This window comes from Python bivittatus, unplaced genomic scaffold, assembly GCF_059951505.1.
Source record: "Python bivittatus isolate LINGU-HERP-01145 unplaced genomic scaffold, Pbiv_v1 ctg000610_np1212, whole genome shotgun sequence".
In the NCBI taxonomy this organism is placed as follows: domain Eukaryota; kingdom Metazoa; phylum Chordata; class Lepidosauria; order Squamata; family Pythonidae; genus Python; species Python bivittatus.
In genome coordinates this window covers 15,840,272-15,851,233 of record NW_028277088.1, presented here as the reverse complement: position 1 = coordinate 15,851,233, position 10,962 = coordinate 15,840,272, and the positions used below count along the sequence as shown (strand labels likewise).

Below are 10,962 nucleotides of genomic sequence, written 5' to 3'. Positions count from 1 at the left end.
ATATTGATCAGGCCCAGGCTGCGTGTTTGCTGGGATTGTTTGAGGCTAATTGAGTGTCAGTCTCTGTCTGCGTCGTCCTGCTGGCGCCTGCTGCTTTTGCATTTGCTAATTTTCACTGAATGTCTTCTGCCGGCTGCTCCCAGGGCATCTATATCCGAAGGAGTGGCCGGCCAGGCTCCTGCTGGTCAAACCGTCCGTCTGACGAGGCTTTATTGATCGGGGGAGAGGGATGCCCGGAGCGGGAGGGAGGGGCAGCGGGAGCGCTTCTGTCCCATCTCCAGGAAGGCATTTGCGGAGCTTCCCGGGCGCCACCCGCCTCCCCCGCCAGCGCTTTTCTCATCCCACCTCCCGCTCGCCTTTAGCTGTCCTGGCGATGCATCCCCACCTGCCCACTGAGCTTACATTTTCTGCCTGGGTTTCGGGGCCATCAGAACCTGGGAGCAACCTGTCCGCGGGTTTTACTTCGTGGGAAGTAGACATTCCTGACAAAGAAGTTGGCGCGCTGTGGGATTCCGACCCCCGCCCCGAAAATTAAAAACTGGAACCCCCCAACAAGGCAGAGCGAGCATCCCTCGCAACCCGGCCCGCCGCTCGCTGAACTTAACGACGCCGCCCGTCTGCACGGCTAATTCCGACGCTCGTAACCAGGAGAAAGTGAAGACGCCTCCTCCAGGCTCAGCCTGCCAAGCCTCCGATCGCCAAGCCCCGCTAGCGTGAGGGCCGCCGCGGCCCCGCCCATGAAGCAGCCGTGGGCGGAGCGAGGGGCGGCCCGAGGTGGGGTCAGGCGGCGGGGCGGCCGCATTATTTACAGAGCAAGATTCGGGCGAAACGGGGTAGAGGAGGCGCTTCGTTGCCTGTCCTGCGCGCTGGCTTGGAGAAAGTGGCGAGGAGCGAGATCCGAGCGGGGCAGAGCGCTGCAGCGGCCGGGGCCGGCTCCACGCGCGCCCGATGCGATTGCGGCTGGAAGGGGCTTCCTCGCCAGCCCGGCGTCTCCAGGGCGCGGGCCCTACTGTAGAGGCTGGGATCTGAGGCAGCAGGACGGCCGACGCGGGCAGACGGTTCGCTCTTCGGGAGGGTCGATGCGTTGCCCGATCGGAGCCCTTCCTTGCGGCGTCGCAGGGTGAAGCGAGGTCGGGACGTCCGGCGGAAGAGAAGCCAGGCAGGGGGGCTTCAATGGGGCGCCACTCCAGTTTCCTCTTCATCTGGCTGCAACTGGAGCTGTGCGCCATGGCCATCCTGTTGACCAAAGGTGAGCTCCAGCGCCGGAGCGCTTCGGAAGGGCGAGGCGTCCGAGGGGAGCTCCCCGATCGCCTGGGGGTGGAGTTGCCTCCTCTTCCCGGTCTGGGTCAAGGTGCGGAGCGCGGAGGCTGTATGGCGGGGCCGTCCTTGAAGCGAAGAGAAGAGGGGAAAAGCTGGACGGGAGAGAACGAGAGAAGTGGGTGGCCGTGGGGCGGATCGCCCCGTCTCTCTTTGGGGGCGATCCGGCCTCGCGGAGTGCGCTGGGGTTGCTTGGCGAGCGTCGACCTAAAGCGTGCTGACAAGCCGGTGCCCGTCGACTAAGGGGTGAATCTCATGCAAGGTAGCGTCTGCGTTCCTCGCCATTCCCAATTTGGTTTGAAACGTAGAGTTTTTCATCGTTTAGCGCGTGGTGGGGACCCAGTCGGTGTGATTAGTGTGTAGTTCGGTGCGCCTTGCGAATCCAGAGAATCGGGTTAATTGACCAAAGTGAAGGAACCACGGGCCTGCGGTGCCAACGCAGCCGGTGGTGCCTTCGCCTGACGAACCTGCCTACGGTCGGGGCTTTCCCCAGCTATCTGCTTGCGCCAGATGACAGGTACTACTCTCTAAAGCGGCGATTCTGCAAAGGGTGCTCGGACCCAGGGCAACCCCTGGAGAGGAAAGGGGGATGGAAAACAAGGGCTTGGGGTGTTTGGCAGAGGAACGTGTGCCTGCCTGTGGGCACCTCGGCGCGGCTTCAACCCCACCGTCGCTTCCACGGGGGGACTTTGAAAAGCGGCTGGCCAGACTACAGGCGAGTGGGATGCGAGGCGGCGGGCGCTTCGAGTACGGGGGTGCTTCCTTCCGCGATCACAGAGGCGGCCCCGAGAAGCTGGCCGCGCTGGGATGTGGCGCGCCTTGGAGGCGGAGGGAGAGCAGCCCCCCGGGTCTGAAATCGGGCGCAACTCGCGCCTCGAGTTCTGGGTTGCAATTAAAATCCGGGGCGGACTTGCCTCCTGAGTAGACCTTTCCAACCCCGGGGGGCTCTTCTTGGCCCCAAGGGCTTGCGAGGCTGCGGCCCTGCCTGCCGACCCTGAGCGCGCAGCGGACCTTGCCCCCAAGGATGCGTCTGACGAGGCGCGCAACTCTGGCGCCGCGGACAGTTCGGGACCCTGGAGGACCGCAGAACAGCCGCCTGCCTGGCGGGCCCCGGCGAATTCCTGCTGGCTTCCTAGCGAGCAGTCCTGCTGCGAGGCGGGCGGGGCAGTGCGGCGACCTGGATAGCCCCGAGAAGGGGAAGGTCCGGAGGGGCCGCCGGCCGGCCGGCCGGCCGGCCTCCCTCTCTCTCCCCACCGCAAGCCAGAAACTTCGGGGGCAAGAGGCTGCTCTGGAGAAGGGTCTGAGGGAAGGAGAGGCGGGCCTGCGCTGTGCGTTGCCGCCCTTCAGTGGCTCCTGCCGGGCCGGGCGGGGTTGCCGGTGTGGCGGCGGCCGCCCTCGCAGCGGGCAAGCCCAGTAGCATCCCGCCAGCCGCCCCGCCCCACCTCGCCGCTTCCCCGGGGCCGCTCCCCTCCCCTTGGCCGGCCCGGCCTTTCTTCCTCGGCCTCTCCCTCGCCGGCTGGCGAGCTGCGTGTGCTGGGCCCAGCGCGGCCTTTGAAGAGCGCTGCCAAGGCTTTGTGAGGGTGTCGGGTTTCCTCCCGGGCCGAGGCGCGCAGGCCAGAACAAGCTCGCCTGTTCTTGGAAGTGGCGGCGGGGCTTGGGTTTCCTGCGCTCCCTCTCCGCCCCCCGCGGGGCTTCCTCCCTCCTCGCCCCCGGCTCCATTGATGCGGGGCAACGCTCGGGGCAAGCGGTTGTCAAAATGTTTTTCTTAGGCCGTCTTCGGTGTGCTTCGGAACTTTTCCAACCCCCGGCTCTCCGGAGCGCAGAGGCGCGCCTCCTTCTCGCTCGTTTCCACCTCCCGAAATCAAGCCGCGCGGGAGATTCCTGTCGCTGAGGCGGAATTGGCCAGAAGGCAGGATCTGCACCCTTTTCTCTGTCAGGGCTTCCCTGGATCGGGGAGAACAAGGGCAGGTCCACCTAAAAACCACCCAGATCCAGGCTCGCAGTCAGACACCACTTGCTTTGTTTTGGCTTGGGGGGAACCCTGCCTGCCAGGGGTCTATGCTTTGAACCACAGCTGTGCAGCAATGTGATGTGCAGACACAGTCTTTTTCAGACTGCCACCCCTTACCAGCTTTCTCGATGGTGGCTAAGCGGAGGCTTAGCTTGGAGTAAACTAACTGGAGGCAGAACTGCACACCACTCAGTGATTTTGTGAGGCTGGTAATATTAGGGGTAACTTGTTCCTCAGACGGTTGCGACAGTTCAAACTTACGGGGTGTTCCTACAGCAACCAGCACAAGCCTTTTTTTCTCCCCCCTTTACAAATGAAAGGTACCATTCAAGCAGGGGAGAGGAAAGAATGGGAAAGTTGACGTTTCCCATAATTGCCACGTTTCATGGAGAGGAGGTTAAAGGATAAGCAAGCACAGGGCTGATGTGCTACAGTATTTATTTATTTTGGAAAGAAGGGTGTAATTAACCCCAAATAACAGCCCTTGAAGCCAGTGGAGGGAAGTTTTCTGGCCCCATCAAAGAGGGGCTAAGAAGGGAGTGACTGGGAGTAATGTACAGTTGCAGATACTGAAACTATGTGCCTGATAATGATATAATTAGGGGATCACAGACTTCTGGCTGCTGTCGACTTCAAACGCTTTAAGAGAAGCCTGCAGTCTCTCCTGAAGCCACCTTGACTAAAAGCAGACATTTTTCTTTAATAGCTACATACAGTAACAAGAAAGAGAAGGTGAACAGAAAGGGCATTGTTCACTGTTTGAAAATACCAAATACCCTCTCTGGCCTTTTACATAGTTCAAAAAGAATTTTTATGAATTGACAGAAATAACTTCCCCCTTCCCCCCAAATACAATATTACAAAAGCTCTGCTCTTTTCCATCGGAAAGGTTAAAAAAAAGGCCCAACGTGAAAACCTGGCTCTGATTAAAATGGAACTGTAATAACTTGATGACTGCTCCATCATGTTTTGTTTATGAGACAGTCTTGGGTCAGGGGAAAGATAAGAATTTCAAACAGGGTCATATAAGCTATTAAAACAGAAACAGGGTTTTATGGCTTGTTTCCTCTGTGTGTTGCTTTCTGAGACAAGTTGTGAGAGAGGACATTTGTGGATTTTCCCTCTGAAGTGTTTTTATATTTATCCATGAGTTATTGTCAGTGTAAGATGTTAAGCTGTCTGAATCTGCTTGCTAGACAACATTTGCTTCAGTGACCTTTTTAAAAAGGGGGAGTGGGAAACTGGGAAAACAAAACTTTAAGAGAAAGAGAAAAGTCTATGATGAATATAGGAAAACCTGATTTCAGCATCAGAATATGAGGAATAAGACATAATTTTAACCATCACCCTCAGTGTATACAACATTCCATTTTTATTTTCCATTTTTTCTTATCATGGTTATCTATTTAGGTAAAGACTCTTATGTTTGTTTTGCTTCTTAGTGAAAGTTTCCAGGCAAAGAAGAGGTGAAATGTTTTCTGTCAAACTAGCTCTCTAAATGCCTGGTAAGTTTTTGAACGTCATGAATTCAACAGGCAAAGACTTCAGAGCTTGATACACAGATACGGACACAATGCTAAAAACTCAATAGAGTGGATATAATATTTAGTTCTGGAAAAATAGGCCCACTGAAGTATTTTCTTTTCCTCTGAAGCAAAATGTGCATGGCTGTGTGCATTGTAATCTCTTAATTGCTTTGAAAAATAGAATTCTAAGGTCTTGGTTTTTCCAAATGGTTTTGGGTACCTTATGGTTAATTTTTGTTTTTAAAAAGTTAAGCATACACTTCCTTCAGTGATGATAATTTCTGAAAGTTGAGAGTACCCCAGCTTCCTTCCAACTTCCTTTCATACTACTTTTCAGATTTAAACTGAAATATTTAAAAAAGAGTAATGTGTCTGTACGTAATAGAATGACTCTCGTTTTTGAAGAATGTGAAATGAAGATGTTTTTATGAAGGGGGCTTTTTTTACTTCCTTTAGAAATCTTTGTGGTTTGCTGTGCATTTTTCTTTCAGTTAAAGAGCAGAGGATTTTCAGGTTAAGTGTTTACCTTTTTTGACCACATGATGGATTGGGTGAATGAGAAGCTGGTAGTGGTAAAGGAAAGTTTAATTTAACCATTGCATCCTTCCTTCCATCGAAAGAGGTTGATTTTGGCAAGTAGAAACCACACTTGTAAACAAAAGTTCCTGTTTTAAAATGGACTAAAAAGTTCTTCTGCATGAGAAATTCCTCTTTGAAAAAAAATACTGTGCTGAGCCTAATGCTTCTCTTTTTGTCTCATTTATGAATTTCTCAAGACCTCACTGGGGACAAAGTGCTCAATTTAATACATTCAGGAACATGACCTATACATTGTAGATTTTTCTACAATGTATAGTTTTAGAATTTTTTCATGTGCTATATGCTGGTACATAGCTATAAGGGATATAATATCTATTGTCATATTTCATTGACTTTGGAATTAGACTAATGAATCTTAGAATTAATGCTGGATGCTATGAAGCATCTGCCATGTAGCAAAGTGACAGAAATGATGAATAAGGAGGCACTACAATTCTGTGCTCAGAGAGGATTACTCAGGATAGTGTTAATAAGTGGCCTGCTTAACACATTTTGACCAGGAGAGTCTGTTTTGTAAGGCATGCTGTAAGGAACTTGGTCTCTGTACTTCAACTACTGTGAGAGCTTAAGCTACTACAGGGGTTCAACAGCTGGAGTGTGCACATCCATCTGAAATGCAAGTGTTACTAGAAACACTTAAATTCTTTTCATACAACCCTGTTGCTACTTCGGCAGTCATAGGAAGACTGCATCTAGTTCCCTTGTATTATTGTTTGGTTGGGTAAAGGCCTATCTGCATGTCAAAGGTTCTGTGGGATGGAAATAGCAAATATTATCAATATATCAGCTTCTCTCTACTTCGTCTGGTATCTGTATATTACGCTTATTTCACATTTATATCTGGCTGTTCTCCATGGAGCTCCCTGAGAATGCCACACATTCTTGGTAGCGGTTAGCAGAGGGTCTGATTGTCAGCCATCCTTAATCCATGATTGTATGCCAATAACAGATGGCTTATTTATGGTGTAAAAACTGAAATCTGTCATTCTAATTATGGTATCTTGAAGTGCTAGCATCCTGCTCATACCACCCAAGTCAAGACTTCCCCTCCAGATGCTCTGGGATTACAGCTCTCAGAACTTTTAATTCTGAAAAACCAAGGAATTCTGAGAACTGTAGCCCAATACTTTATGAAAGAACCATGCTGGGATAAGTTGACCCAGAACTGTTTACAAGAGGATAATTATGCTACTCTCACTGTTGGGAGACTTGAAAGAACAGGTTAGGGATCGATCATCATGGAGAAAATCTATGTGGTCACTAGGAGTCGAAAATGACTTGATGACCCATAATCAATCAAATTATGCTATTCTAATTGCCATACGCTTTCCTTAATATTTCTGCATTGAGTGCAATATATATCTCAATCCTTAGTGAAGACGTTTATAAAAGCAAGTACTTCTGAATACCTTTTGGTTAATAAGCTTCACTTTTTATTTTGTTACAGGTGAAATCAGATGCTACTGTGACGCTGCACATTGTGTCGCAACAGGCTATATGTGCAAATCTGAGCTCAGTGCTTGCTTCTCAAGACTGCTTGACCCACAGAACAGCCATTCTCCACTGACTCATGGCTGCTTGGACTCCTTTGCAAGCACCCTGGATATTTGTCAAGTTAACATAGCCCAAAACCACTCTGGCATTACCATACCCACATTGGAGTGTTGTCATGAGGATATGTGCAATTACAGAGGCCTGTATGATGTTCTGTCTACTTCCAGAGGGGACCCATTGGGTAAGTATGGGCAACAGACTAGATCTTGTTAGCCTACTAATGATTTTAGGCTTAAGCAAAGTGGAGAAGGAAACACGTAGCAAGACATTTCTGCCAAAAAGCTTTTGCATTTGCATCAGGCACAAAACTTGCTTTTTTCTTTGTATCTCACCTGGCATATTCCCAGAGGAACCATGCCCTGGGTGGGGTGCTCGCTTTCATTGCAATGTGGTGCATTCTACACTGGGAAAAAGAAACTATGAGAATGTGCAACTAAAATTAATTACAGTATGTTAAATTTTAATGAAAAGAAAATAACCAAGATTTTAATTTTATAACTGTGTAGCTCACTATCTTGTGTTCATCAAAGCTGAAACAGATCAAAGATAGGAAACCCTAACAGAAGACATTTAACAATGTAGAAGTAATTCCTCTGACTCAACAAACCTTATGGCGCAACTCTGTTGATGCTTTGCAGATTGAGGAAGCACAATGTCTCATAGCCATTGGGAATATCCATTTAACTGATGCTGTATCCGCAACATCATAATTGATGTTTTGATAAATGAAAGAATACATTACTTGATCTGCAGTCCTTAAGGATGCCTCTTGATTGCTTCAAATTTAATAATCTCCTATTGATTATTTTCCTTAATGGCATGCACTATACTCTGAATTTTTGGATTTTCACATGGATATCATCATATTGGTTTACTTTATATCCTGAAGGAAGTCACAAACTGAAATATATCCGGTTGAGAAAAGAGTGGGAATCTATTCTTGATATTACTGAACTGAATATTGCAGCTATGGTAAGAGTTGCTGAGTTCAGCAATATCTGGAGGCTTCTCATTCCCAACGCTTATTAAATTATCACATATTTTGTTTATTTTGATCATGTGCCATCAAGTTGGTGTCAACTCTTAGCATCCACATAGATAGATTTTCTCCATGACGATTAGATCTGCTTTAATTTTATTTCAATCCTGAACCTATAAGTCACATAGAAACTGCCATTTTTGTTTTAAAAATCTTAATAGTCATAATTGGTTGTCTTTTGGCTGATAAAGCGAAATTTAATTTGCACCTTTAATTTTGAAGAGACACAAATCTGCATTTGTGCTTGTTTATAGAAAATATAATCTAATAACCCATTGTAAAGCTTCACTGTAAGCTCCAAACAAATAATGCTAGGGATTTCCAGCTCCTTTTGTGCTTCACTGCTAAAATACTTCGTAGTGTCCTGTTCAAGTTCTTTTAAAATACTATCTAAAGCATTCTGAATTTGCAAAGCATTTCACATATTTAATTTATCATTCTAATCAAATCAGACTGAGACCGTAATTTGTATAGACTTACTAAATTATGTTAGTCTTCTTGCTTGTGCATAAGTGAGCAAGTTGCTTCAGCCAATCATTGCATCTCTAATAGGCACATTTATTTTATGTACATAATTTGTTTGCATTTCAGCAAGGTGTACCCAAGGTACATAATTTATAGAGAAGATGGAACTGAAATCTGAAGTTCCATCCCCACCCCCTCCATTTTGCTATACTTCTAACTATAGAGGTACATTGTTGTTCAAATAGGACAATCTGGGATGTAGCATCCCTACCTAGTCTTTAGAGCCCTAAGCTCTAGGTTGATCAAGTTCTGGCTAGTGCTTAAGTTATAAAGGGAAACCTTTAATGCAATAAATAAGCCCTACCTTTTACTCTCTGATGTTTCCATCTGTGTTAACCAAGGAGTGATTTCAGAAGATGAGGAGGAATAATGGAGCTATTCTAGAACATTGATTGAACTATGTGGCTTACTATTTTTTTAATCCCCTGTCCTACCTCCCCCCCCGCTCTTTCTTTGCAGGACAAGGGAACAGATACCAGCATGATAATAGCCGAAACCTCCTCACTAAAGTTCAGGAGCTTACCTCCTCAAAAGAATTATGGTTCAGGGCTGCTGTCATTGCTGTCCCCATCGCTGGTGGACTCATCTTGGTGCTTCTCATCATGCTAGCACTGCGTATGCTCAGGAGTGAAAACAAACAACTGCAAGACCAGCGGCAACAGATGCTCTCTCGGTTGCACTACAGCTTTCATGGACATCATTCCAAAAAAGGACAAATGGCCAAGCTAGACTTGGAATGCATGGTGCCCGTAACAGGTCTTGAGAACTGTTGCATGACCTGTGAGAAGATGCGACAGCCAGACCTCAGTAATGACAGAATACTTTCACTAGTCCACTGGGGCATGTATGGAGGGCATGGAAAGCTGGAGTTTGTGTGATCACTTCTTTTTTGTTTTTTAAATATCTATATCTATATCTATATATTAAAATTTTGTCCTTAAAATTACTAGGAATTTTTTTTTTCAAAGGCCGTTGGGTTCTGCTGGACAGGAGCACTTTATATGGGGGTGGGAGGGAAGCCTACACTCAATAATCAAAAAACAAAGGACCTCTGCAGATGGAACATTGGATTTGTCTTCTGAAGGATTCCAAAAGCGATCTTATTTGCACAGAGTAAATACACTTAATGTATTGTTTGTTTTAAAATTATGAAAGCAAATTTGAGAAGTTTTACATGCTGTTACCACGGTTGTCTGAGCTGTAGGGAAACGGGGGATGAATTATGCTATTAAACTGTATGCAAATTCTGATGTAAAGATTTTTTTAAAAAACACACAAATATATAGATATATATTTTGCCTGAAACCTATTTGTAGTTTTGTGTATGAAGTATTACACTAGAGAACAGGCACTTGAGCACAGTGTTGGTATAGACTTTCCTCTCATCTTTGATGCGGTTCATGTAAGATGAACTCAACTATTCAGCTCGGTAAGCCCACATAAATGAATGTGCATCCTCTTCTTGGTGAGCTTTTTCATTGCTTAAACGATCAAGAGAGTTTTCTTCTGTCAGTACCTGCTTTTCTGGCTATAAAGATGCATGACTCCATTCTACCAAGTATGGTAGGAGGTACAATTGGGAAGATACAGATTAAAATTTCTGAGTAATACTGAATGCACATTCTAATTTGTAAGAGATAGCATCTCCTATATTTCTAAGACAGAGTATTTTGATGGAATTGGATAGACTTCAACTTTACTTTTCAAGAAAAATCTAGGGTATTGAAAACCAATCAACCTTTGGCGTTGCTTGTCAGGAAAGGTTAATGGATATAGGAAAAAATGCTCATGGTTAGTATGAGTTTACATATAACTATATGGTTAAAGAATAACTTTTGGTATGGTGGTAAGAGCAGAACTAAGGCAATATAGGTTCAACCCCCCCCCATGAAACACATTGGCTAGGTTCAACTGCTATATTCATGGGCCCAAATAAATAACATAAACCTAGTTTGCCCAGCATGCTGAACCACAAACTAACTCCATTTTATATTAAAATGATTGTGTGAACCTAGGTGCTGCATGATGTGAGACTAAAAATAATCTTTCTTGGATGAAAGAAGGGACAAAACTGAAATAAGGATTTTTCAGAGACAGATGAGGGGTATTTCTTCTTTCCAGATTGCAAGTGACACAATTAATGCAATAACATTAACTCAGTACACTACTCAAAGCAGGACCTGGCCTGTGGGCCATCAGTCAAGACTTACTCTGGTATATAGAAAGTCTGTAGGTCAGGGAGAAAAGCGGGCCTTATGTGCAGGGATTGTTCTTACCCCCAGAAGAAGACATGACTGCTGAGAACTCTATCTTGGAACAGCTTTATTGCTTGGTTTTATGACGCACAATGTAACCTGGTCCTCTGGGTCTGACTGTATGGTTATAGGAAG

General features: G+C 46.5%; 1 protein-coding gene across 2 annotated transcripts; it reads left to right on the top strand.

Moving 5' to 3' along the window:
- The first annotated feature begins 834 nt into the window (after positions 1-834).
- BAMBI (BMP and activin membrane bound inhibitor) lies at positions 835-9,529 on the top strand. Of its 2 annotated transcripts, none has more exons than XM_007444461.3 (3): positions 835-1,249; positions 6,902-7,189; positions 9,032-9,529. In XM_007444461.3, exons 1-3 carry the CDS (start codon positions 1,174-1,176, stop codon positions 9,448-9,450), a joined length of 783 nt encoding a protein of 260 aa, XP_007444523.1. In that variant the 5' UTR covers positions 835-1,173; the 3' UTR covers positions 9,451-9,529. The 2 variants fall into 2 exon arrangements, with proteins under 2 accessions (XP_007444523.1, XP_007444524.1); XM_007444462.4 differs by lacking the exon at positions 835-1,249 and adding an exon at positions 2,657-4,833.
- The last annotated feature ends 1,433 nt before the right edge of the window (positions 9,530-10,962 follow it).

Coding starts and splice junctions, on each gene's coding strand:
- BAMBI (XM_007444461.3), top strand. CDS start 1,174: ATGGGGCGCCACTCCAGTTTCCTCTTCATCTGGCTGCAACTGGAGCTG. Junction 1,250..6,901: donor GGCCATCCTGTTGACCAAAG/GTGAGCTCCAGC, acceptor ATTTTGTTACAG/GTGAAATCAGATGCTACTGT. Junction 7,190..9,031: donor TTCCAGAGGGGACCCATTGG/GTAAGTATGGGC, acceptor CTTTCTTTGCAG/GACAAGGGAACAGATACCAG.